Source organism: Felis catus, chromosome A3, assembly GCF_018350175.1.
Source record: "Felis catus isolate Fca126 chromosome A3, F.catus_Fca126_mat1.0, whole genome shotgun sequence".
NCBI classification, from domain to species: Eukaryota; Metazoa; Chordata; class Mammalia; order Carnivora; family Felidae; genus Felis; species Felis catus.
In genome coordinates this window covers 65,672,307-65,700,000 of record NC_058370.1, presented here as the reverse complement: position 1 = coordinate 65,700,000, position 27,694 = coordinate 65,672,307, and the positions used below count along the sequence as shown (strand labels likewise).

Sequence of the window (27,694 nt, the reverse complement as noted above, 5' to 3'; positions counted from 1 at the left end):
ATCCCCACCAGCCCTCCATGGCCTCAGACCACCCCTCCTCAAGAGAATTGAATCTGTCCCCCATACTAGTTTGATTTGCGAGCATCTTGATTACCAGGTGGCTTTCTGACCCACACGCCAACTCATGGTGTTGAACATGTCAGTCTACTCTTGTGAGGCACCAGTTCCAATCAAACCTCCCCCAGCCCCTTCCACATCTGGCTGCCTCATACAAGCACGCTCTAGTAGGAGGCATACTTTGTTCAACTGTTTCTTGGCTCTTATAATCTGACACAGTCATCTGTTTTTCAAAATATCTCCCAACGGCCTAATTTTTAACTTTGCTTTTTGCTTTTGTGTTTGCCATCCTACAGAAACAATGATCAAAACAAACATCAGTGTTCCTTGCAACTGTCATTTTTTTCCCTATGCTGTCAACACCCCTGCTCTGTAGTTCTCACCCTACGCTCACACGGATTACTAAAACTCATTTGAAAAATGTCTCCAGTTGCTTTTTAAGGATTTTTCCATTCTGCATTTCCCCCAGGGCAGCGAGGGAACCTGGCCAAGGGAGATTCTCTAGGAGTTCACCCTCTGTTTCCTTCACAGCAGCTGAGAGAGGCACAGCCCTCCAGGAGCTAGCTTCCCAGGCCTGGCGGGAAATGCCAAAGGGAGGGGGATGGGTGCGATGAGGTAGAGATTAATATTTTTAAAGAGGAAAAATCGTGGATGAAATTACTCGAGACAAGTTTTATGGGATCCAGTCGGAAGCAATGATTTCACAACGGGGTTCATACATAGAATCTAAAAATGCCTGAGAATTTTATTTCCTGTAACTACAAAAACAAAAACAAAAGCAAAAACAAACCCATCACTCAGTGGCTCTCTCGTCCCTAAGCTTTCTGTGCATGAGTGAGAGGCCTGAAGAGGCAGTTCCTGAAGTCACTCCTTGCCCTAAGCCCTGACTTTGACCAAACCTGTAACTTGTGGAGCTGCACTGGGTGCCTCGCCCAGTGAGGTTGGCTCATAGTACAGTAGGTCTGGAACAACATGGCAGTTGGGGTGCGCAGCCCCTGCACAGTCAAAAATCTGCATAGAACTTGGCTCCCCCCAAAACTTCACCAATAGTCTACTATTGTACAGAAGCCTTGCTGAGAACACAGTCGATGAGCACATATTTTGTATGTAATATGTATTACACACTGTATTCTTACAATGAAGTAAGCTAGAGAAAAGAAAATGTTATTAAGAAAACCTTGAGGAAGAGAAGACACGTTTGTAGTCCTGTACCGTCTCGAAAATAAGCCGCACATAAGTGCGCCAGTTCGAGAGCGTGTTGTCCAAAGGCCAACTGTACTTCCGCCCCCTCTCTACCAATCATCTGATCTCGCAGGTGCAGGAATTTTCTGAACATCCTCTACTCTTCCTCTCCTTCACTGCTGTTGTTCAGCCATTTTCATTTGCTTGCGGAAGTAGGGCACAGAAAGAGGTGAGAGTTCCAGCGTTGGGAAAACAGTGTCGAAGAGAAGATTGGTCGATAAGTTCTAGGTTTCCTCAGTCATCTCTCTGCCCTTATCCTCTTTCAAATGCCACCCATGCTTTGAGGTCCTGGTTTTGTTTCACCTCCTCTAGGAAGCCTTTCCAACTACCCTTTGCAGGGCTTCAAATGTCTCATCTCCATGGCCCCATTAGAAGAGCTGTCCATCACTCCACACATCTGTCTCCCCAGTAGACAGTCATCTCCCTGAGTTCGGAGTCGGTATGTTTGGAGCTTTGTAGCCCCAGAATCTAGCAGTGTCTAGCCTATAATAGATGCTCAAAAAATACCTGTATATTCATTGAAATCATTATGGACACTACTTTTTTAACCAAGAAACAGTTATTGTGTGTGAAAATAGTAAATACCATTGATAGCAGTTTAACATCATCCATTTAAAAGTCATCTGGCAGTTTTAAATATGGAAATTTTAGTTTCTCATCTGCATCAATAGATGATACTGTAATTCTGGATGGCTATGTCAATCTTGATGAGCATAATGCCTTTATGAAATGAGAATTACATTGAGGGTTCTTTAGTTGTGAGAGAGAGGATCTGATAGAAATGAGGGTTCTCTATCTCAGCTGGAGATGGAAGTCCCTGATCCACCTTTCATACTATATATTTGATAGTTAATTAAATACAGTTTTGTAGCTTTCCCTAGTTCCGGCTACTCCACCAGCCCCAAGAGCGCACAGCATAGCAGGAGCTGAAGTCAAATATACTGGTTTGAATTTGACTGAAATTGAAGTTACTGGCTTAATTTACTGGCCTGTCTGCCTTTTCTTACTAGCACTGGAACAATGGAGCTGTTTCCTTTGCTTTTCTTCCTTCCAGATCTCCAGGAGAAGGATCAGAGTATATGAACCAATGGCAGGTAGGCACGGCACAGAAAAGGCCAAATTGGCCTTGAATCGTACCTTCAGTGGGCTGTGAGGACCATATCTAATTCACGACTTGACAGCATGACTGGTGCCAGTAGGTTTATATACTCATCACCATTGGTCACCACACCAGACATGGCACCCACACCTCACACACATTTAAGTCCCCTCGGGCAATCTGTATAGTGTGTGGCCTGAAGCTATGTGCAAACTATCAAGAAGTTCTAAAGGTGTGTTTCTATGGGGGCCTTTTCCCCTACACACTGAAAAACAAAGGCTCACCTAAAAGTAATTAAACCCGACTTAACATTATTGCTGCTTTGTGTGTCATAATTAAGTAAGAATGAAAGAAATCTTAATAGGATTGCACTCAGATCTCACATTCCTTTATCATGTATTAGAGTCTTAGTTGAAACCAGGTTCAGGGTCCTTTCTTTTCAGGAAAAGTGAAATGAAAGCAAGACTGAGCTATGGCTACTGAGCCCGGCTCCTGTTCCCACCCAGACCCTGGCCCAATCCTCCCCTCCTCACAGCCTGGCTTGAGCACCCTCCCCACTCCAAACCCCAAGAGCACCTCTTCTCTGAGTCCTCCTGGTTTGAACACCCACCCAATACTCTTTGCTGCCATTTGTTTACAGAAAGAGTATAAACTCCCCATTGCTTATGGAGTAAACCCCTCCACATTTTGCTGATAAACCTAGAGCCAGCACCTACCTCATAGTCAGGTGAGTGAATAATAGCTACTCTTTAAAATCATGACTACTGGGGGCACCTGGGTGGCTCAGTCGGTTAAGCGGCCGGCTTCGGCTCAGGACATGATCTCATGGTTCCTGGGTTCGAGCCCTGCATTGGGCTCTGTGCTGACAGCTCAGAGCCTAGGCCTGCTCTGGATTCTGTGTCTCCTTCTCTCTCTGCTCCTCCCCGACTCATGGTCTGTCTCTCTCTGTCTCTCAAAAATAAATAAATGTTAAAAAAAAAACATGACTACTGGTTGTCAGAGGAAAAGTCACCTTTTCTAGAAGTTGGGAGTTCATAAAATGATTCTTCGTAAGATTGCTTTCATTAATAAGCTAAGGTCCTTCAGTGAAGTTAAAATATGATTCACTTTCAAAAACTGAGATGAACATATGTCTGCTGTGTAAAGTGGGGTATGCTATTTCTCTATGGAATAATGGTGGCAGGGAAGAGGTGGGGCAAAGTTGCTCCTGTAACTATGGCTACCTGACATCGGCCTGAGAAAAAGAGTTAGTAAATATCTGAACTACTAAAGTCTCTTCTCTCCCCAACCCCATGCTTTAGCCATCCAGACCCCAATCTCCATGTGTCAGTTTGGGTATTGTTCTCCCATAAAGGAAATCCATGGTGTTTATTAAATACTGCTTTGTGTTCCAAAAGCTGCCATACAGTGAGGAACCTTAGCCTTGATATTCTACAATGCACAGAGGAGAACACTGCTGACATGGAAGACATCCATTCCCATATCTCACTTATTCAACAAGAGGTGTAGGAAAGCTGACCCTTCACTGTGGCTTCCCAAGAATGTTGAACCTCTTGGCAATATGTCCAAAGAAAAAACACCAGTGTGGATCTCTACCCATGAAACCACCTCAGACAGGGAAAGAGATGGCTACCTGCTAGGGGTAGGGGAAGAGGGGGAAAGCTCCCCGCACAGAGGGGGGCATGGTGCTGGGTCAGGCAAGAGAGAATATCAGTGTGATATCAGAGCAAGGTCCCACTGGACTAGGAGTCCCAGAGACCAGATGCTAAGTCCACTGTGGCCAAAACAGAGTTTCTATAGGCAAAAGACTTCTACTTCGTTGACATCTGATTTTCTCACTGGTGCAAAAAGTAGAGTAGAAGAGATAATTTTTATAAAATCTTCCAACCCTCCAATTCTGATAGTGAATACCCACCAAATGTGAGGCCCTGTGATAGGTGCCATGGAAGATAAAGAATTACAGGACACATTTTTTCATTAATCTAGAATTACACTCGAGTGGAGAAAAGAAAAAGTTAACCATATGACTGATCCTCTTTTATCATGTTGGGCTCCGCATATGTACACATACATGCATAGAACCACAAATATTAGGAATTACATAACACATTTCAAAAGCAAGGATAGCTAATGACTCCTGCACCTGTTCAGAAAAGGGATTTCCAGATTTTCAGAAGGTGTTACTTATCTTCCTGAGAGATCAGAGGGATAGGAAAAATCCACTAGATCACTGTTTCTCAGTGTGGAATAGGTGATTGTATAAGTGGAGCTTGAGATCAAATAATTGGGAAATAGTAGATTAAACACAGGCAATCTTTTTTTTCCCCCCATTGCATTTCTCCTCAGGGACTTAAACAAGCAAGTACATGTTGAAGCAGTCTAGAAGAAGTCAAAATTTCAATTTCCCAAACTACGGGCCAAAGGATCCTTTATTCTTAGAATTTCTCAAGTGATGAGGGTTCAGAGAAATATCCTTTGAAAAACAGTGTACCAAAGAGACTGTAAATTCCCTGAGGTGAGAGACTGGAGATACCGTTGTATCTCCAGTACCTGGCGCATGGAAAGAAGTCAATAAAATATCATAAAATAAAAATTTGCCAAGTGACCAATAATAGTTGAATTCAAAGTGGAAGAACATCATGGCAGTGACATAGAGGTGAGAGTATGCCAAGGGGCAAGAGATCGTGTCTCCATGATGGTGCCCTGTACTGTCTGGGCTCCAGATGGGCACGGGGGAGTTTCAGGTGAGGTTGCCTTTGCCTTCTCAACAAGCTAAGGACGACAAACCCATAAGCCACCATAAAAGACCTTCACTCCCCGCAACAAAAGGGGTAATAAAACAGGAGCTTCATAAAGAATGTTGGCATTTCTCTTCTTTACTAACAAACAGTAAGTTAAAAAATCAGTTACGATAGTCATTGGTCAGACTCCATAATGCAGCTACAAATTATTTTCATTTCTTTACTGCCACCTTCTGGTTCCCAGGCTCCCACACAGCCAGCTGAAAATGAGCATTGTAAGCACTTGTCCACATCCTCTGCCTCATATGACATTATACAAGTCAGAAGTGGTCAGGGCGGGCTTTACTCCTTTTCATTTGATCTGAAGGCAACAGAGAACTTAAATGATTTGCCTAATGATAGAAAGTTAGGAGAAGAGCAAGGACTAATCACGCCTGTTGTTTTTTCCAGGGAGCAAACACTGGGTTTAGCCATTTGGCTTTGTCCAGCTGCATTTGCAAAGTTCTATTGCCCTCTCATCCCTTCACGAGCACAACCCTGAATGGAAAATTCCGCACCCTTAAAAAAGAGGATGCCGTTCAGATATACCCTGATCTTTTCAAGGGTAAAATCCATGCCACTTCACAAGGCCTGTTAGAAAATAATGGAGAGGGTCTATAATTGATGTTTTTAGTCAGACATCAAGATACCATCACATCATACAGCACTACCTCAAGATGGTGGCTTCTTCCTAGACATACCTTGGTCTGAAAGCAGCAATAGAGTTGGGTTAGGTACGGGTGTTTCCGAGCCAGAGCCAAAATCCTCTTCTCTGTCATCGTGCAGTCCACATCATCATCCTGGAGGATGACATCCTTCTTTAAAACTTTCACAGCATATACTTCATCTTTGCCTTTCAGCTCGGCCAACATGACCTGCAAGGAACCAAAACCACTCATAGCAATCTATCCATGCATGGAATCCAAAGAAGCAAATACAAGTCAATGCCTAGTGCTGTAAGAACTCCTGTTTTTCTTTAATTTTAAATAGTAACAACAACATTAAAAAATGTTTAGAAAAACTACCCATCCTAATAGAGGTACTGTAATTCATTTATTTATTTTTAATCTCTAGCATAGAAAAAAAAAGCTTAATACATATCTGTTAAATAATTGTTCATATGTTCATATAGATTTGTCCTGCTTACAATCATAGTATTGCACATATAATTTTATTTAAACGAATGTGATTTCATAAGGTTTCATCATCTACATCGTCACCAACATTATCAGGGATGCTTATATTTAACTCAAGCAAACATATCACTGGAGCGCCTAGGTGACTCAGTCTGTTAAGCATCTGATTCTTGATTTCAGCTCAGGTCATGATATCAGGTTGGTGGGTTCAAGACCCACATCACTTCGGATTCTCTCTCTCGCCCTCTCTCTGCCCCTCCTTTCTCATGCTCGCTCTCTTTCAAAATAAACTTTAAAAATTAAAAAAAAGTAAACATATTACAATTTATTTAACCACTTACCTAATATTAGATACTTAAGTGAAATCTAATTGTTAAACACTATATAAATAAATTGATTGGGTGTTTTTGTACATGTACTTTTTTTCTTTTTTTCAACCATATCCTTAAGCTAGAAAGTCTTAGAAGTTGACTACAGGGCTAAATATTTTGCATATTTCTTGAATTTCAAAAAGGATGTACAACAGAATTTGCCATCAGGAGTGGAGAGGTGCCTTAGTTTTATGGCAATGTACCCACATTGGGTGTTTTCACTTAAAAAGCATTTTTGCTCATGTAACAGGTGTGATATATAACCTCCAGGCTGTTTTAACTTGCAGTGAAACTTGTTTTTAATTTTTAAATTTTGTTTAAATCCCCATTAGTTAACATATAGTGTAATAATGGTTTTAGGAGAATTTTGTGATTTATCACTTACTCATGCCAGTAAATGCCCTCCTTAATGCCCATCACCCATTTAGCCCAACCCCCACTTACCTCCCCTCCAGCAACGCTCAGTTTGTTCTCTGTATTTAAGAGAAACTTGAAAAAATTTTTCCTCTAATTGTGTGAACTGTCAATTTATATTTGTCAAGGTAACTTTGTCTAGTTATCTACTACTTTATATTATTTTCTTATGAGTTTGTAGGAGTTTTGTATATAAAGATGTTAACACTTTGCTTTCTGCAAAGGTTTGTCTAAGCCTGTTTTAGGATTTTCTGTTCTATCTTCTATCAGACAGGATCACTTGTCCTCATGTAGCTACATCAGTCATGTTTGCCTTTGTGGTTTCTTCTAACACTGGGAATGTGATTCCTTTTCCAGAGGGCAAATTACCAGTTTATTAAAGTTCTCCTATCACTTGATATTTTTGCACTCATTTCTGCACAACATGACAAGTCTTTGTCCTTTTAAACAGCTCCTAAGCACAGTATTCCAAGGTGAGCTGCCAGTTCTCAAGAGTGGGAACTCAGAAGCCTCAAGAGGGAATTCAGGGGGCTACCTAAGGACCTTTCGTCGCCCACACGTAATTCACTCTTTAAAACTAGCTCCAACGTTGGCTGCAATTTTCCCCAAGAAACAACCTAAATACTCCAGAGTCTTCCAAGTTCCCATCCTGCCTACACAGTATGGAGACCTGGAAACTCTGAGCCTGCTTGTTTACCTTGAATCTTGTTCAAAATTAAAGTGGCTCACATCCCGGAGTTAGGCCTGGACCAAGGGACTGGGGCCTGCTTCTTACTTACTCGGTCTCTGAGGAATGTGATTGCTTCAGCATTTGCCATTTAAGCCCCCTCTGGTTACCTTCCTGCTACAGTAATCTCAGGAGGAGATGGGGCAGGTGAGGGGCCAGGGGGCAGGCCCATACCCTGGAGGCTTCCTGAGCCGTTCCCTTCAAGAGCAGTAGAGCGGTTCAGCAGCTCCGCAAGCTGGCTGACCCGCTGGCTGAGGCTTTTCAAGAGTCCAGGACACGGGAGGGCACGTGACCCTGGGGAGCTGCGGGGGGGGGGGGGGTGCCTGGGCCCCAGAACAGGGCCTAGGGAGACACCTGCCGTGGACTCCTGCCTTTGAGAAGAGCGAGGGAATCATCGGGGGTCTTGGCTGAAATGTTAGCTGACATCCCAGGCTTTCCGCCCTTACACCTTCTTTCTAAAACGAACAGTGAGGATTTACGCACCCCACTTTGCCAGCCATCAGAATCGTGTCTGATCGCCACAAAAGCTTCACGGGACACGCTTGGCACCCCTACCCTGCATGGTTCTGCTCACCTCAGTGTGGGGCAGGACAGGGAGCCTGGCACCGAGGGCAAAGCAAGACCCAAGACATGAGATGATTATCCTCATTCTCTCGCCAATGCGGAGGATAAACCCAACATGTAGTAAGTGCCAGAAAAGTCGGTTCAATAGCGTTTACCTTTCAAAATAACCCACACTCAGATTTGCTTTGAGCCCCAAGCTCACTGAGTGCAGCGATTCTAGAGTTCATTTTTTAAAGTCTTTGCAACGAATGAAAGCCAAAATTTCGCATGGAGCTCTGAGGAAGGGAAGTAGTAGCTAGTAGTACTGCTAACAGGAAGCCAAGCTCATGTAAAGCAATTTAAGCTTTTCAAGGTGCTCTTCTACCCGTGATCTCACTGGATGCCTGTGTCACCATCTGACAAATGAGAAAAACTGAATCCCAAAGAAGTTAAGTGACTACATTGAAGTCTCATAGCTACTTAGCAGCAGAACCCGGACTCCCACCTGCTCAGCCTCAGGCCGTTTCCACTGAACAAGGAAGGAAGACGCAACAAGACTGGGCTGAAATGTTCATAGCTTAATCTGATTTAGATCAGATAGATGAGGCAACGCCACAGGGCAGAGAAAGTCAGCGGTTGTACCCACGCATGCCACAGACCTTGCCAAAGCTGCCTTTGCCCAGCACCTTGATGAAGGTGAACTCATCCAGACCCAAGCGCTTGGCCTGGCCCTGCCGCACTTCGCCGTTCTCGCCGGGGCTCGCCAGGTGGCCATCGCTGCAGGCCGCCGCCCTGTGCTCCTCCCCTCGGTTGTCAAATGACAAGGCCTTCCGAATGTTGTTTTCAAGTTCTTTTATTTCTAGGGCCAAGGGTGACAAGATACCACATTAGTGTATGCCTCATGATCCCTTTCCATCAGGACCCAGCACTCAGAACGTCCCCTGCCCCCAAGTGTGAGGCCTCCACCCTCCATCTGGTTCTTCACAGCAGCCAATCCAGTGCGGCATTTCTTCCCACATTCATTTGCTCTACACACCTTCATTGGCACCAAATGTACATGTAACGTACACGCTTTCATTGGCACCGAATGTACCTGTAATGTACACGCTTTCATTGGCACGAACGTACACGTAACGTACACGCTTTCATTGGCACCGAATGTATGTGTAACGTACACGCTTTCATTGGCACCTAAGATACATGTAACGTACATGCTTTCATTGGCATCTAGGTACGCAAACAAGAGGACACGGTCCCCACCAGCCAACACCTTCAGATTACACAAAAACTCGGCCCTCTCTCTGAAAGCCCCCTTGGCTAGCAGCCTGTTGTTATCTTAGGTGTAGTGCAGGAATCCTAGCCTTGTCTGGAATCCTGCAGAGTCTCAAAGGCAACAGGTACCTGTCAAGTCCCTTTGAAACTTAGAACAATGACTGAGAACAGTCATCACAGTTATCACTGGTGATATGACTCTATCAAAAGCGAGGACCAGGAAGCCTTTAACTTGTAAAGCACTTTACTCGGCCTTGTTGTTGCGTTTATTCTAATACCCATCTCCCAAGAGGATATTAAACCAAATGAGCAATGGGCTTATCATTAAGTGAAGAACTGTTTCCCGAGACTGGCATGCTGCAAGTTTATCGGAGCCGGGGCAGGGATTCCTCAGTTCCATTTCACGACCATGGGACAGTCCTGTGCCCCGGCAGAGCATGTGACCTAAACTACCTGGCGGTGATAACACTGGATGACCCCCTGACCTTTGCTGTTTGGGGAAGCTTTATTGTTAGCTATTCATTCACCAGGACACACACACACTCCTCATTGTAGAAGTGGGCACCGAAAGCATACCCCGGTTTTAAGAGATGCTCATGAATAACTGGGATGGTCGAAGGAGAACACAGACCATTAACCCTGAGGAATCCGGGTTAGGCATGATAAGCATGTGCTGCCTGACATAAAGAGATCTTCAGCTTCTTTGCAGGACTGAGGCCCATGAAGCCTGCTCAAAGAATCTGGATCTTTCTTAGACCTGGAGTCCAGTTCCTCTAAGATGTGCTCGGGTGGAGGGGAGGGCAGGGTAAGGGTGGTTCCTGAGTCTAAAGCTCTCCCCTTGGCCAATTCACCCATTTCCTCTCTTTTATGCCTCTACTGAGTATAACTTCTAGTCTCAGTAAATGGCTCAAAGTCTCCGTTTTCAAGGCAAACTATTAAATGGGTTTTGGAAAACAGGACTTGGGTGTTTAGGGGCTTTAGAGCTTAAAGAAAATGTCACTGTGGGTGTTCCTTCCTGGAAGGAAGAGAAACTATGTGGCATCCCTGTTGTGTAGCAATGCTGTGTCTTGCTAAGGGTCTTTGCATCCATTTGTGCCCACACCACTGCCGGGTAATGCTTGTGCCTGCACTGACCAGAGACAAACACAGGTACTGCGTCCTGCCGGGTCTGGGCAGCACGCTGGCAGGAGCCAGGCCTAGAAACTCCAGCCAGCTCACTCTTACTGAGGGTCTCTACCATAGAACCCCGGCTCCTTGAAGCTCCCAAAGGAGGTCTCAGCACTAACATGGGGCACATGAAAACACCTGCACGGGTTCTAGGATAATACCTACTAGTTTGGAGGTCCCCTGAGTGCCACTGGAAGTACATACAAATGGACCAAATTCTTTTTTGGAATTAAGCAGACACAGGAATAAAGACACAGGAACCAAATCAGAGCAGCAAGAGGAGGGATGCAGGCCGAGTACTTTGAGGACTCAGGATCGGCATATTGCCCTGCAGCTGTTTTGTCTACTGCTGGATAAACTGAAGTGGGTCACACCCCCAGGGAGAGTATGACAGCACAGATTCTGAGGTGGGGCGGCAGCCCGGGGCGGAGGGGGGCGGGTGTCCCAAAACCAGGAGGGGTATGGCGTTGCTCTTACAGCTGACTTAGTTCCAGGCCTTTGGACAGAACTTTTTTGACTCTCTGATCTTCCGCTTCCCACCCTGTAGCATGGGGCCAGGGATGGGGCACACCAACACAGAGTTAGTGTGCGGATAAGATTAAGATAAGGAACACAACTGGGGCTATGGAAAATCAAGGCACTATTGCCACGCAATGATGATTATTCCTGCTCTGCAGAAGCAGACATCCCTTTCCCAGGGACACCTGGGTCTGATCACCAGAGGGCAAGGTTTTAAATGTTAGTCTCCCCTCAGCATTCTTGGATGCCTGCAGAACTCAGAAACTTGGACTACATGAGGCATATTCTTACGGGGAAGAAGGAAACATCCTAAGCTGAACTTTAGGAAGGGGTCAGGCCTAGAGCTGGCTTCCTCCCTTCTCTCATCTGTTCTCTGCTTGGCGCTCCTGTCCCTGCTCAGCCACAGGCCCCCACTCATGCCCTGCTTTCAGGTTTTTGGGTGTGATGACCAGAGTCAGGAAAGAATTTGCTCTCAGCTGAGTGGCACAGACACATGGAAGGTCTGGGAGCAGGCTCAGGGTGCTTTCCTACACTTGGAACCCAGGAAAGAGGCAGGAGTAAAGAAAGAACCACAACATTCCCTGCTTTTTCTCTCTTACCCTGGCGTGGACAAGGTTTAACACGAGCAGAGCCATTTAGTGCCTCTCCCTGAAGAAATACTTGTAGAGAGAAAAGAGTAGCTAATGAGTCAGCAGGGAGAGGGTGTCTGAAGCCCTCAGTCCTTCAGATGATATTACTCAGAGGTCACAAAGCAAATCTGAGGGTCTCACCCTGGTCACAAGGGGAGGTGGGTGCTGACTTGGATCGATCTTCCTCAGACGGTGAGCTTCCGGAAGCAGGCTGCGGAGACTCGGCGCCAGCGATGAGCTAGAGAGAGGGAGAGAGAGGGAGAGAGAGGGAGAGAGAGGGCGGGGGTGGAGACATGAGAAGGGAGGGTGGGGAGCAACCCCCAGGTCAGAACCGCCCAGATGCTGGACCCCAGCGAGGGCTGTAAGAGCCCCGGAGGGCACAGCAGCACTTGCTGAACTGACCTTCTGAAAGCCCAGACTCAGGTTCCTCCTGACAGTTAAAGGGAAGACGAGACTGCACGTGGTGATGCACGCGAGTGCTGAATCACTAGGTTGCACACCAGAATCCAACATTACACTATGGGGCAGCCAACAGGAATTAAAAACTTAGGAAGAGACTGTGGTTTGTTCAGTTTTCATCCTATGCAAAGGCAATTAACCTGTCTAAGCAAAGCACAACTGCACCCCTTCCGTGAAAACCCGCTCGCCAATGCAAGCAGCGCGAGTTATCACGTTTACCCGTCCTCTTGTTCAGCTGTGTTTAGTTAATGGCTTCTGCTTGTGGATACTGTGTGGGGCACTCCCCTTGGGTAGACTATAGGCTCTTTGAAGGTAAGACTCTATCTAGCATTTGTATTGCCTCTGGCGCCTTGTACCAAATGATACCTTTAGTCGAAGCTCAATAAATATTTTTAGGTGCATTGATATCGGTTGGCAAATTTTAACAGGACACCCTCCAGGGAAGTCTATTTCCCGGCACAGGTGTCAGTGCACCCATGTGGAGTTCCCACCAAAGTCAGAGGTTTGGACTAAGCGGTCACACATACTCTATTTTACTCTTGCTCCAGAGCCATGTGCACACATCCTTGCTGGGTGAAGGACTACTCGCAAAGGGCAACGTGAAGACAGACAATGCTCCAGCAAGCCTGACGCTCTTGCAAAAAGCCCGCTTAGCTTCTGAGCAAGACACTTCCTTCCTCACACGCTAAGGGATCAAGGGATCCAAGCCACGACTTGGATCATGTGGCTTTTTTCCAGCTTTTGCATCAGAAGCAACCCAGCAATAAAAATATCAGAATCCTTTAGTCTTTAACACTGTCTCCTCTTGAATTCCTCCATGTTGGCTTCATATCACCAGGTGCCCCCAAACCTCAGACAGACGATGGCTGGTTATTGGCATTATGGCCTGTGTAAATTGGGGGTGGGGGGCAGGGAGGGCAGGTGTGTATGGAGTTTTCTTTTAAAATGCTTCATGATGATTAATGAAGGTTCTGTCTCCATTTCCTTCTAGCAAGGAGAAAAGCCATATCTCTTGAAAAGGGCTCTCTCTAGAGCTCATAAATGTGTATGTCCAACTCTGTCATCACAAGGTGTTTACTTAACCCACTCCTTCGGTGGGGGTCTAGCATTCCTGGGTGCAGACATTCTGCTTGCAATTGCAATGCCTTGGGTCAATAACTAAAGTCCTACTTCCACTGGTGGGATTTACAGAGCTAAGAGTCACCAGAAGCACAAAATCCCATAGCTAACCAACCGGGGAGAAGAGAGTTCTTCTCCTCCAACCTTTGCTTATTGGGAAGGTAAAGAAGGAGGAGTTTAAGAAGATTAAAACGATCCAAACCTCCCCATTCAAGGGAAAGGGCTCTTCTGAGAGGCACCCGGGAAAAGGGGTGGGCAGCCTCTAAAAGAAGGGAAACACAGAGCCCTTCAGAAGGAATTTTAGGGCAGGACTTAGGGAGAACATTGGGAGTCCAAACTGTAGAGCACCTGGTGTGAGAATTACTTTTCTAGAAAGTGCTTGAGAATGCCTGGTACTGGGCGATGAGGGTCACTGCCTGCTTCTCACCTCCACCAGAACTTCTTGCCCAGTTAAATGTGGTTCTGATTTTCTCATAACTTACTTTTTCAAAAACTCTTACATTTTCTAGGCTGGGAGCCAAGGCTAAGAAGGGCCTTCAAACAAAATGCTATGGATGCCTTTAGCTCTGTTTACATCTGTGGGCCCTGACTTACCAAAATAACATTTTAGCAAATGGATCTCTTCCCACTGACATTCCAAAGGTCACCCGGGTAGAGACGGGGGCTTAGGTCTCCCAAGAAAGACCCAGATGTTTCATGTCATGGGGCATTAACAATGTCCCTTGGGCAGCTGAGTGCGGGCACTAGCACAGACCTTCTTGGCTTGTTCCCTAGAAAAGAATGTGGCTCCAGCTCTTCGTCCACTTATCCTCATTACAGCAACACCAGGGGGCAAAGTTCAAAACAGTGACATTGCTTTCATGCCAGTTCTGGAGGCAGATAAGCCTATTGCCTTGTCTAGAACGGTGCTTTTTCTAGAGAGAATTCCAAAGTCCTCATCTCAAAGGTTATGTTTCCCCAAGGAATGTAACACTTGAGACTTGCTTTGTTTTCCCCCCACTTCTGGAACTGAAGGAGACTTTAATGTCACCTGCCTAATTTCTTTTTTTTTTTCCTTCCCTTTAAGCACATGCTATTTTGTGTGCAGTGTCTCAAACCCAGTGATCTTAGAACCTCACTCCATGGGGCTCTCAGGAAGCCAGCACAGAGAAAGTGGGCCCACAGAGAGCTCCAGAAACACCACCAAATAGCCAGTTACCTTTTTCCTCCTCTGGCCGCTGTTGGTGATTTTGTCTGGAGTGACGCCTAGGTCCGCCAGGACTTTGGCAATTCCTCTGGCGTCCACCCCACAGTTGGGAGCTACGTTGGTCTCACAGCGTCGGTGAACGTTCATCTTGCAGACTGTAAGGAGACACGGAGAGGAGACTTCCAACGTTCATGACCGAAAACATTACCTTATTTTTTTTCCTGATTGTAAATGTAATACATGTTCATTTGACAGAATTTGGAAAATGCAGAAAGATAAAAAGAGAAAAATAAAATCACACAGAACTAACAGCATCCATCCAAACACCATACAGTGGTCACCACTGTTTGTGGATAAATATCACATTACATTTCCTTTCAGGGAGCAGAACACTGACTATGAAAGAACAAAACTGGTTTATTTAGAGAAAGTTCATTTGGATCCTGAGCACAGATGGGTTGCATATACACAGTGCATTATACTACTTTGCTAAAATGTGCGAATATTACCCAGAGAGAAGTGCCCATAGTAGAGCCTGTGCGAATATTACCCAGAGAGAAGTGCCCATAGTAGAGCCTGAGACACTCAACTGAACATGAGGACACTGAGTAAGGAGACCCCCAAGGCTCCTTTCAAATCTAAAATCCAATTTCAAAGGAACAAGAGCCGTGCCTGAAAGTCTTGTTTTGCCCATATCACTTAGTTGTCCTTGGTATAGAGCATCGCAAGTGAAAACATCAACCAGCTGGTTTCCAGCTTAGCATGTACAGCACTTGGAGGACATCACTGGGTCCTAACAAGCACAAAGCTTGCACAAACCGAAAAACTCATTCTTCTCGGATTTACCAGAGAAGGAAGGTCACAGGGCAAACGCTACCGCCAAAATGAATGAGACAGATGGGTAGCTACAGTGAACCACAACTCACCAGGCAGAAACTCCCCAGCAGCAACCTCTGTGGGGACCAGGGCAGGGGAACTAGAAGCGAAACTGACAAAGTGTTGGAGTCTCCGGGCAGACAAGGCTGAGTCCAATCTCTGGGCAGACCCAGTCAGTCATAGGGACCCCCCACATCTTTGTCAGTTTTGCTTCTAGGAGTTTGACCAGGTTCTCAGAGTAAACCCTAGAGAAAAATTCCCTTATGCTTCTGGCTGCGGGGGGTGGGCAGGGGGGTGGGGGGTGCGGGACAGGGGGGAAACCATTTTGAAATAAACCAGAATACTTTGTTCTTAACAAGGCCTGCTTTTAGGAGAAACTATTTTACAAGAGCCTCAACTATAGTAGTTTTATCAGATGCTACCTGACCCTGGCTCAGGGTGGGGGGGGGGGGGCGGATACCCTAAGTCTAGCCTGCTGTAGCTTCCCATGTGGAAGAAGAAAGATACCCAACTCCAGCCCACTCCAACCATACTGTCCTACCTAAGGTGGGAGGGAAAAGAAGAAAACAAAAAACCCTGAGTAATAGTCACAAAGCTCATAGTTCAGAGGAACAGGCTCAGGCAAAGACAGATCTAATTACAGGACTATAGAATGCTTCCCCTCCCCCACACCCTCGCCACCACCTTATTAAAGGCCTATTTACTGCAGTTCCTTTCACCTAGTACATCATGTCCAGCTATCAAGAAAAAGTTAAAAGGCATTCTAAAACGGCAAAACACACAGTTTGAAGAGACAGAGCAAGCAGTCAGAACCAGACCCAGACATGGCAGGAATGCTGGAATTATCAGACTGGGAATTGAAAACAGCTATGATTAATTTGCTAAGGGCTCTGATCAATAAAGTAGACAGCATGTGAGAACAAATAGGCAATATAAGCAGAGAGATGGAAATTCTAAGAAAGAATCAAAAGGGAATTCTAGAGATCACAAACACTTAACAGACATGAAGAATGCAATGAGCCTGGGTGGCTCAGGTCATGATCTCACGATTTGTGAGTTCGAGCCCCACTTGGAGCTCTGTGCTGACAGCTCAGAGCCTGGAGCCTGCTTTGGATTCTGTGTTTCCCTCTTTCTCTGCCCCTCCCCCACTCATGCTCTGTCTCTCTCTCTTGCTCTCAAAAATAAACATTAAACATTTTTTTTTTAAATGAAGAATACCATTGCTGGGACCATTGGTAGAATGGACACAGGTGAGGAAATAATCTCTGAGTTTGAGAATATGTCAATAGAAACTTCCAAAACAGAGAAGCAAAGAGAAAAAAAAAAAGACTAAGGAAAAGAGAGACTGTCTAAGAACTGTGGGACTATAAAAGGTATAATGTGTATGATGGAAACACCAGAAGAAGAAGACAGAGATAAACAGAAGAAATATTTGAAGCAAAAATGACTGAGAATGTCCTCAAATTAATGTCAGACACCAAACCACAGATCTGGGAAGCTCAGAGAATACCAAGCAGGATATATGAAAGAAAAAAAAAAAAAAACAAACTATACCTAGGCATGTCATACACAAACTTCAGAAAATCAAAGATAAAGAAAAACTATTCTTGAAAGAAGCCAGAAGGAAATAACACCTGACCTACAGAGCAGCAAAGATAAGAACTACATCTGACTCATCCCCAGAAACCATGCAAGCAAGAGAACACAGTGAAATATTTAAAGTACTGAGAAAAAAAAAAAAAACACCAACATAGAATTCCGTATCCATGAAGTTATTCTTCAAAAGTGAAGGAGAAAGAAAGACTTCTTTCAGACAAATAAAAACTGAGGGAATTCATTGTCAGCAGACTGGTCTTGCGAGGAATGTTAAAAGAAGTTCTTCAGGAAGAAGGAAAACAACATCGGTCAGAAACTCAGATCTGTGTAAAGAAAGACCATCGGAGAAGGAACAAGTGATGGTAAAATAAAAACTTGTATTTCCCTCAGTCTTCATCTAAGAAATAACATTTCCTCAAAATAATGGCAACAATATAACCAATTACATATGCTGATGTACATCGTATGTATATAAATAGGTGTGCTTACATGTAAGGGAAATGAACCATAGCAATGATACATGGAGTGGGAGAAATTATGATTATTTTGTTATTATAATGTACATGTATTACCTCTGGAGCATTAAGAGTATTATTTGAAAGTGGATTTGGACTAGTTGTAAATGTATATTGCAAACTCTAGGCAACCACAAAGATAATTAAAAAAGGAAAAATAATTGATACGTTAACAACAAAGAGAGAAAGTGGAACCATATGAAATATTCAATTAATTACAGAAAGCAGGAAAAAAAGAATAAAAATAGGAAGAACAAGGGGATCAAATGGAAAACAACAGCAAAAATGGTAGCTATTAATCCAATTATGTCAATAATCACTTTAAATGTCAATGGTCTAAATATACTTGACCCTTGAACAACACAGGAGTTAGGGGTATTGACCCCCCTGCATAGTAAAAAAGCCAAGTATAACTTTTGACTCCCTCAAAACTTAACATCTAATAGCCTACTGTTGACTGGAAGCCTTATGGAAACATAAACAGTCGATGAACTCATATTTTGTATTATATACTATATTCTTTCAACAAAGCTTGAGGAAAAAAATGCTAGTAAGAAAATAATAAGGAAAATACATTTACAGTACTGTAAAAATTCCACATATAAGTGGACCCACACAGTTTAAACCTGTCTGTTCAATGGTCAACTGTATGCCAATTGAGATTTTGAGTGGATCAAAAAACAGGACCCAATTATATTTAATCTACAAGAAATATACTTTATTTTTTTGTTCTTTTTGAGGTTAATTTTTTTAAATTTTATATATTATTTTTTAATTTACATCCAAGTTAGTTAGCATATGTTGGAACAATGATTTCAGGAGTAGATTCCTTAATGCCCCTTACCAATTTAGCCCATCCCCCCTCCCACAACCCCTCCACTAACCCTGTTTTCTATATTTAAGTCTCTTATGTTTTTGTCCCCCTCCCTGTTTTTATATTATTTTTGCCTCCCTTCCCTTGTGTTCATCTGTTTCGTATTTTAAATTCCTCATATGAGTGAAGCCATATGATATTTGTCTTTCTCTAATTTCATTTAGCATAATACCCTCTAGTTCGATCCACGTAGTTGCAAATGGGAAGATTTCATTCTTTTTGATTGCCGAGTAATACTCCAGTGTGTGTGTGTGTGTGTGTGTGTGTGTGTGTGTGTGTACCACATCTTCTTTATCTATTCGTCTGTCGATGGACATTTAGGCTCTTTCCATACTTTGGCTATTGTTGATAGTGCTGCTATAAACATTGGGGTGCATGTGCCCCTTCGAAACAGCAAGCCTGTATCATTCGGATAAATACCTAGTAGTGCAGTTACTGGGTCGTAGGGTATTTCTATTTTTAATTTTTTGAGGAACCTCCATACTGTTTTCCAGAGCAGCTGAACCAGTTTGCATTCCCACCAGCAGTGCAAAAGGGATCCTTTTTCTCCGCATCCTCGCCAACATCTGTTGTTGCCTGAGTTGTTAATGTTAGTCACTCTGACAGGTGTGAGGTATCTCATTGTGGTTTTGAGGTAAATAATCCACAAGAAATACACTTTAAATGTAAGACATATTTAGGTTAAAATTAAAGGCATGGAGAAAGATATACTGTGCTAACACTGACAAAAAGAAGGCAGAAGTGGCTATATTAATTTCAGACAGAGCAGACTTCAGAGCAAGGTAAGTTGACAGGGATAGCAAAAGGCATTACATAATGATAAAGGGATCAATTCTCAAAGAAGACATTAAATCTTTAATGTGCATGCACCTAGAAGCAGAGTATCGAAATATGTGAGGCAAAAACAGAACTGCAAGGAGAATAGATGAATCCACTGTTACAGTTGGAGACGTCAATACTCTGCTATCAGAAATGGATAGATCGAGAAGGCAGAAAATCAGTAAGGACATGGTTAAAGTCAACAGCACCACCAACCGACTGAATATAATTGACTACTATATCTAGCAATTACTCCATCCAACAACAGAATACACCTACTTTCGAGCTCATATGGAACATTTACCAAGACAGACAACATTCTGAGCCATAAAACACACCCTAACGGATTTAAAAGAACAACAAAAAAAAATCATACAATGCCTGCTTTCAGACTATAGTGGAATTAAATTAGAAATCAATAACAGCAATATGTTTGGAAAATCCTCAAATGCTTGGAAATTAAATAACACACTGCTAAATAACACATAGGTCAAGAGGAAATCTCAAGAGGAATTTAAAAAATATTTTGAACGGACTGAAAATGAAAACCCAACTTCTCATAATTGGCAGGATACAGCAAAACCATTCCTGAAAGACACAAACTCTACCAAACCTCACAAAAGAAATAGACAATGTAAAAGGTCAAGTTCTATTAAAGCAATCAAGTCAGTAATTAATAATTTTCCAAAACAGCATCAGGCCCAGATAGGTTGACTGGTGAATGTTACCAAACCTTTACGTTAGAAATTATACCAATTCTCTATAGTATCTTCGGGAAGATGAAAGCAGAAGGAATATTACAAGAAAAGACAACTACAGCCCAACATCTCTCATGAATATAGATGTAAAACTCCTCACTAAAATACCAGCAAATGGAATCCAGCAGTGCATAAGAAATATAAACCATAAGCAAGTAGGACTTATTTCAGGTACACAAGACTAGTTCAACATTTGAAAATCAGTTAATGTAATCCTTCACATCAATAGGCTAAAGAAGGAAAATCACACAATCCTATTGATAGATGCAGAAAAAGCATTTGGCAAAATCCAACACCATCACAATCAAATCTCTTAGAAACCAAGAAATACAGAAGAATTTCCTGAACTTGATTAAGAACATCCACAAAAAAAAAAAACCCTACAGCTAATATCATACTTATGAATGAGAAACTAGAAGTTTTCTAACGTTAAGTACAAGGCAAGGATGTCCCTTCTCATCCCTACTATCCCTTTTCAGTATTGTATCAGAAGTACTAGATAATACAATAAGACAAGAAAAAGAGATAAAAGGTATACAGATTGAAAAGGAGGAAATAAAACTGCCTTTATTCCCAGATGACATTGTCTATGTAGAAAATCCCAAAGAGCTGAAAAAAATCTTCTGGAATTAATAAACAAGGATGTAGGATACAAGGCTAACATACAAAAGCCAATCATTTTCTTATATCCCACCAACGATCAAGTGGAATCTGAAATTAAAAACATGATACTGACATTAGCACCTAAAACATACTTAGGTATAAATCTAACAAAATATGTCCAAAGTCTATATGAGTAAAACTACAAAACTCTGATGAAAGAAATAAAAAAAGAACTAAATAAAGGGAGAGACATTCCATGTTCATGGGTAGGAAATCTTAGTGTTGTTAGCATGTCAATTTTTCTTAAGGCATTTTCAATCAAAATCCCATATTTTGTGGATATTGACAAAGGGAGTCTAAAGTTTATATGGAGAGGCAAAGACCCAGAATAGCCAATGCAATATTGAGAAGAGCAGAGTTGGAGGACTGAGACTACCTGAGTTCAAGACTTACTCTAAAAGGTATATTAAGACAGTGTGTATTGGTGAAAGAGTAGACCAACCAATCAATGGAACAGAAACAGAGAGTGCAGAAAGAGATCCCCATAATTATACAACTATCTATCCCTGATAGAGGAGAAAAGGTACAATGGAGCAAAAGATAGGTTTTTTTCAACAAACAGTGCTGGAACCCCAAGACATACTCACACACAAACGAATCTAGACACAGACCTCACACCCTTCACATAAATTAATGGAGCACAGACCCAAAGATAAAACTCAAAACTATGAGACTCCTAGAAGGTAGAAGAAAACCTAGGTGACCTCAGGTACAGTGATGACTTTTTAAATACAACCCCAAAGGCATGATCAATCAAAGAAAAAATTGATAAGCTGGACTTCATTAAAATTAAAGACTTCTGCTCTGCAAAGGACATTGTCAAGAGAATGAGAAGACAAGCCACGGACTGGGAGAAAATATTTGCAAAAGACAATCTGATAAAGGCTTATTATCCAAAATAAGCAAAGCATTCTTAAAACTCAATGATAAGAAAATGAATGACCCAATTTAAAAATGGGCAAAAGACCTAAGCAGAAACCTCACCAAAGATATACAGATGGCATCCGTTGAAGATGCTCGATATCATATGTCATTAAGGAATTGCAAATTAAAATGACAATGAAAATACCATTGCCTATAAAAATGGCCAAAGTCCAAAACAATGACACCAAATGCTGGTGAGGATATGTATGAAGCAACAGGAATTCTCATTCATTGCTAATGGGAGTGCAAAATGGTACAGCCACTTTGGAAGACAGTTTGGTAGTTTCTTTCAAAACTAAATATACTCGACCATACAATCTAGCTATCACATTCCTGGAATTTACCCAAATGAGCTGAAAACTCATGTCCATGTGAAAACCTGCACAAGGATGTTCACAGCAGTTTTATTCATAATTACCAAAAGTTGGAAACGGCCAGGCTGTCCATCAGTAGGTGAAGAGATAAATAAACTGTGGCATGCCCAGACAACGGAATTTTATTCAGCACTAAAAAGAAATGATCTATTAAACTATGAAAAGACATGGATGAGCCTTATATGCATATTGCTAAGTGAAGGAGGCCGATCTGAAAAGGCTCTGTGTTGCAGGATTCCAACCACATGACACCCTGGAAAAAAAAAAAAAAACAACTATGGAGACAGTAAAAGGATCAGTAGTTGCCAGTGGTTGGGGGGAAGCAGGGATAAAGACGCAGAGAGCACAGAGGATTTTTAGGGCAAGGAAATTACTCGGTATGAGACCATATTGGTGAATACAGGGCATTATACCTGTCCAAAATCATGGAATGGACAATACCAAGAGCGAGGCCTAATGTAAACCGAGTGATAACAATGGGTCAATCTAAGTCCACTGATTGTAACAAATGTACCGCGCTGGTGGGGGATGCTGATAGTGGGGGATACCGATTGTGTGTGAGGGTATGGCATATATGGGAAATCTCTGTACCTTCTCAATTTTGCTGTAAACCTAAAACTTCTCTAAAAATTAAAGTCTATTAAGAAAAAAAAAACACAGACAAATCTTTCTGAATGAAACCAAGCAGGGTGGCTGGGCCTCCTCCTGGCCCTGCATAGCCTGATCACTGACCTGGAGGAGGGACTGCACAAATCACACCCCCGACCCCAACTCAGGCTTGGAGGGTTCAACTGAGCTGTGGAGCTCAAGATGTCCACAGAACCAAAGATGAGGGTGCAAGGTAGGGGTGCTGGTGGGAGGGGCCTTTCTCAGACAATATAAACATATAAGGAAGCTCCCCTGCAGCCTAGCCAAGGTGCTGATTGCATTCACTGAATGACTGCTAGTGAGGTCCGAAAATCCTCAGGCCCATCATGTACTCCCAGCCCTCTGTTCTAAATTCCCTATCCCGCTCCCTGTAGCAGATGTTACCCTCTGACACTCAGCTCACCTTACTACTCCTGCCCACCAGCCCTGTGAATGCTTTCTCCTGCCTCTTCTTGAGGTGACAGAAAGGACAAGAACAAAGCAACCAAATTAAAAGGATTTCTCAGCAAGGGCAACTGATCTACATAATTTAGCCTCTGGCGCCCTCTGCTGTTAAAATGCTGACCCTGTCATAACGAAACCACAATCAGAGTGAGTTGGCAGATAGGAGAACAGAAAGTCTTCAGGGACTTCATTTTTTACTTTTAAAAATTTTGTTTTCTTCCTCAAAGATTTTGCTTTTTATTTTTAAAGACTCTGTTACTTCCCCGGGAGAGCCATGTAGTTTTCTTAATACGTAAGAAAAAACAAATCCCAATGATGTGTCAGTTCAAACAGATGGCACGAGACAGTGACGTTGAAAGTGCTTTGAAAAGTCTGGAAACATGACAGCACAGCTGGCTGAGGAAGGGGAGCTTGAGATAATTCAGGCAGCCCATGGGTCCCCTCGAGGCCGGGGGGTGATACCCAGAGGCTACAGACCAATAAAAGTATGTGGCCCTGCTGGCTGGATCCAAAAGAAACCTGAGGTTCACTCACATTAATGGGGACCAAACAAACCACCCACACTGTCCTTCCTCACCTCCACACTCCACCACTACTGGTGAACACCAAGGTCAAGGGCCATCAGCCTTGGGCTGCCAGTCTCAGCCCTTTAAGGTTTCCCTGTCCAGACTGCCTTGAATGTCCATTTTCAGTGGTTTCACCTGCACAATTCATGCCGGGAAGAAACAGAGCGGGCCTGCTGGGGCTCTTCTAAAAGGACAATCATTATTCTGCTACTTCCCAGTTACTCATAATTGTTGACCTCCTACTGCGTCCTGGGCAGTGCCACCACGCACTCACCTACGTTTTCTATCATCCATTCTACCGTCCTTTGGAGAGATTTTCTTTCTATGTTTGCAGCCTTTTCTTTGCGAAGATTAAGGATGGTACCGAGGTGGGTCAGGCTGTTGGGAAATTTTCCAAAGCAAGCAGCCAGCCTTCTGAGAACAATGACAGAGCCATGACTGAAGAGAGAGGCAGGCCCATGTGTCCTGCAGAATTCTCTTTATGTTAGTGTGATCTGGCCCTTGAGCACGAGGCAGGGCGCTGGTTTGATTCCATAGCAGGTTAGAGAGGGTCGTGCCGTGCTCGGAGGCAGAAGATAAACAATTGTCAATAGGAAACAGTGTAACTATGTAACGCAGGTTGGCAGGGGGCAGGAATGACAGACTGTGGAGTCCCAGGCAGAAGATGATAAAGGAGGGTAGAGGGGAAGCTGCCTGGCGGGTCATACCAGGCACCGAATGTCACAGATAGAGATTTGGGAGCCCTGATCACACTGAAACCACCAGTCAAAGCTTCCCAAGGACTGACTGACCAACTATCTGCTGCCCAGCACTCTTCAGATGATAATGCTGATGGAACACTCCACCGAACGTGCGAGCATGGCCCCCAACATCGCCAGGTGCCACTCTGCAAAGGAATACAAATCAACCAGACTCCCGTGGCATTCTGGTGCTGAGCACAAAACTGCTTCTTCCTTCCGTGCCCTCCACTTACAACTGGTTGCTTACCCTTCCCTCTTGCCCTCCTTCCTGTTCAGGTCCTTCTCCTCACGGTATAGCTCAAGCCCCATCTACCCTCAAAAGCCTGTCCTGACCGCCTGAGTCCCGAGGGCCTCTCTTGCCCACGACTTGCTCACACTTATTTCTGACTCACTGCTTGATTTACTATTATTTAACTTGTTAATGTTCACCACCCAAGTAAGGTGGAAGTTGCTAGAAAGCTAAAGTAATGCTCTATCTCCATGTTCTCCATGATGCCTTGCACAAAGCAGGGTGCCACGCTCTTGAATGAATTCTAACTCTCGAGAGAGTAGTGGAACGTTGGCAGCATAAGGGCAACTCAAAGACCAGACCCCAGTACGTGACAGTGACTGAGATCCTAAACTCCCTACACAAGCATTTTCCACTCATGCAAAACCCAAAGTCAAGGCAAAAGAAGGGAAAGCAGTTATTTAAAGACAAACAACAAACGAAAGTCCCCTGATGTAATTACCTCCTCATGCAATTCAACCACACAAAGACCAGGACCTAAAGCTATTGCAGGACTTCTAGGGGCCTTTGTCCCATAACTATTTATACATATGTGTGAAGATACACATACGAGGATCTTTGCAGCAGCTTGAAATAGCGAGGCCGCAGAAACAAGTAAGTGTCCCTCAAGAGGGCAACGTTGAAATGACGGATGGAATGGTCATAATGTGGATTATTAAGCAGCCATTAAAAAGAATGAGGTAACTTATATATACACTGACTTGGAAATACTCTAAGATGTACTGGCAAGAAAGCAAATTACATAACAAGGCATAGACAATTTAATTAAATATTTATTGAGTGCCAAGGTATCAGACACTGTCGTAGATGCCGGGGAAATAGAAAAACAGATGAAAAAAAACTTTTGCCTTTATGGACCCTTGGAGAGAAATAAACATTACATATAAGTAATTTAGAATATTAGAAGCCGATAAGTGCCCTAAAGAAAAAGCAAGCGAAGGAAGGGGATGGAAGGTAAGAGGTGAGAGCTTCAGTTTTTAAAAGGGCAGTCAGAGTAGCCCTCACAGAGGAGGTGATCACACGTGTGTGTAGGAGATCATGGGCGTATGGGGTGAGGGGGTGGGGGCAGCTTCTAAGATGGTTCCTATTGGTCCTCCTGGTACCTATGCCCTCGTGTCATTCCTTCCCATTGAGTGTGTGCTGAATGTAGGAATCTGTTCTCATGAACACAGAATGTCAAAAGTGATGGGATGTCATTTTTGAGATGAGGTTACAAAAGGCTGTGACTTCTGTTTTGGGCATCCTTGTTCACATTCTTGCTTGTTTGCTCTGAAGGAAGCCGGCTTCCGTAGTGTGAGCTGCCCTAAGGAGACACCCACGTGGCAAAGAACTGATGTCTCCAGCCAACATCCAGCAAGGACCTGGGGTTCCAACAGCCACATGAGCGAGCTTGGAAGAGATCTTCTTCCAGTCAAGCCTTCCTATGAGACCAGAGCCCCAGCTTGCCTACAAGCTCAAGAGAGACTCTAAGCAAGAAGCACTTAGCCAAGCTGCAACTGGAAAGAGACTCTGAGGTAATATTGGTTGTTTTAAGCCTCTAGGTTCTAGAATAACTTGTTATGCAGCAATAGATACCTAACACAGAGTGAGCGAGCGAGTTTAGGTATCCATGCAGCAAACATACACAAAAACATCCCTGGAAGGACCCATAGCAGTTAAGTCTTGGGACGGAAGTAGAAAGAGACCATAAAAGGTCTTTAATATGTTTTACAGAAGTTTTAAGTCTTGTTGGAATCTTTTAGAGTGAGAATGACTTACATATCACTTGTTCTTGTTTGTTTGTTTCCTTCTAAAAATACAAACAAAATTTGAAGTTATGACAAGGAGCCGAGTTGCTAGAAAAATAATAAAGGATCGACATTTTCAGAAATGATGAGAATAAAATCACTGTTGTGTGTGTTTAGTGTTTTACAAATGGCCAAAACACTTAAAAAAAAAAAAAAGGAAAGGAAAGGAAAGGAAAGGAAAGGAAAGGAAAGGAAAGGAAAGGAAAGAAAAGAAAAGAAAAGAAAAGAAAAGAAAAGAAAAGAAAAGAAAAGAAAAGAAAAGAAAGGAGGAAGGAGGGAAGGGAGGGAAGAAGATTCTTCCTTTCTCTGGTCTTTCTGGCTCCCCACAGCCACTCCCCAAAGTACACCACGAAGGTGGCTCAGTTCACCATTTTCATTGCAGTTCCCAGAAGGCAGGAGGGCAGCTGAGATTAGAAGCAAGCCCAGGGTCACCAAGCCAGAGTGACTCCTGCAACTGCTCAGCCAGGAGATAATAGAACCAGGACCGAAAACAGCCTCCAAGACTCTAACCCTGTGATCTCGATGGGCCACGACTCCCCTAGGTCATTTGTCCCCAAACAAATTGACCCATTCTTCATCACTTCTTGGAGAGTAAGTGATACTCTGGCTCCTTAGCCCATGAAAGCAGCCTCAGAGCAGGGTGGTTATTAAGATGGGATCTCAGAGAAAGGCAGGGAGCCCGGAGGATTCTTTGGGAATCTCCCAGCCAGACTTTCCCCCAGGGTACCGTCACCCCTGCCTGGGGACAGAGCTGCAATCAGAGTGGACATGCAGGCACAGATGGGCCCACCTCACATGGGGATGACAAAACGCCAGGGCTTCTGCAGGTCCCTGCAGGGCACACTGTGAGCAGTGTAGATGGATCTGACTTTCTGCTGCCTTGCTCCTCAGTGCCCGATGACTTCAGGGCAGCTGTGCTGGAAGATGTGAGTGTGGGGGGATCGTGGGCAGAAGAGAAATGGAAGGCAGGCTACGAGGAAGGTGAGAATGTGTATCTTCTTTAGAGACAAAAAGAAAAATCATAAGGTATTAGGTGTCTTTCCCTCCAGGGGGACTGACTCCATGTGTCAATGGAAAAATAAAACACAGGTGCAAAAGGGG

General features: G+C 43.7%; 1 protein-coding gene across 5 annotated transcripts in view; it reads right to left on the bottom strand.

Moving 5' to 3' along the window:
• PRKCE (protein kinase C epsilon) overlaps positions 1-27,694 on the bottom strand; it is a 502,312-nt gene that overhangs the window by 147,006 nt on the left and 327,612 nt on the right. For all 5 annotated transcript variants that reach the window (XM_011281033.3, XM_019827139.3, XM_045055096.1 and 2 more), the window contains 4 exons: positions 14,733-14,875; positions 12,098-12,194; positions 9,029-9,228; positions 5,880-6,053 (listed from right to left, as the gene is read on the bottom strand). In XM_011281033.3, coding sequence (XP_011279335.1) covers positions 5,880-6,053; positions 9,029-9,228; positions 12,098-12,194; positions 14,733-14,875 — 614 coding nt within the window. The remainder of the gene's footprint in view (positions 1-5,879; positions 6,054-9,028; positions 9,229-12,097; positions 12,195-14,732; positions 14,876-27,694) is intronic.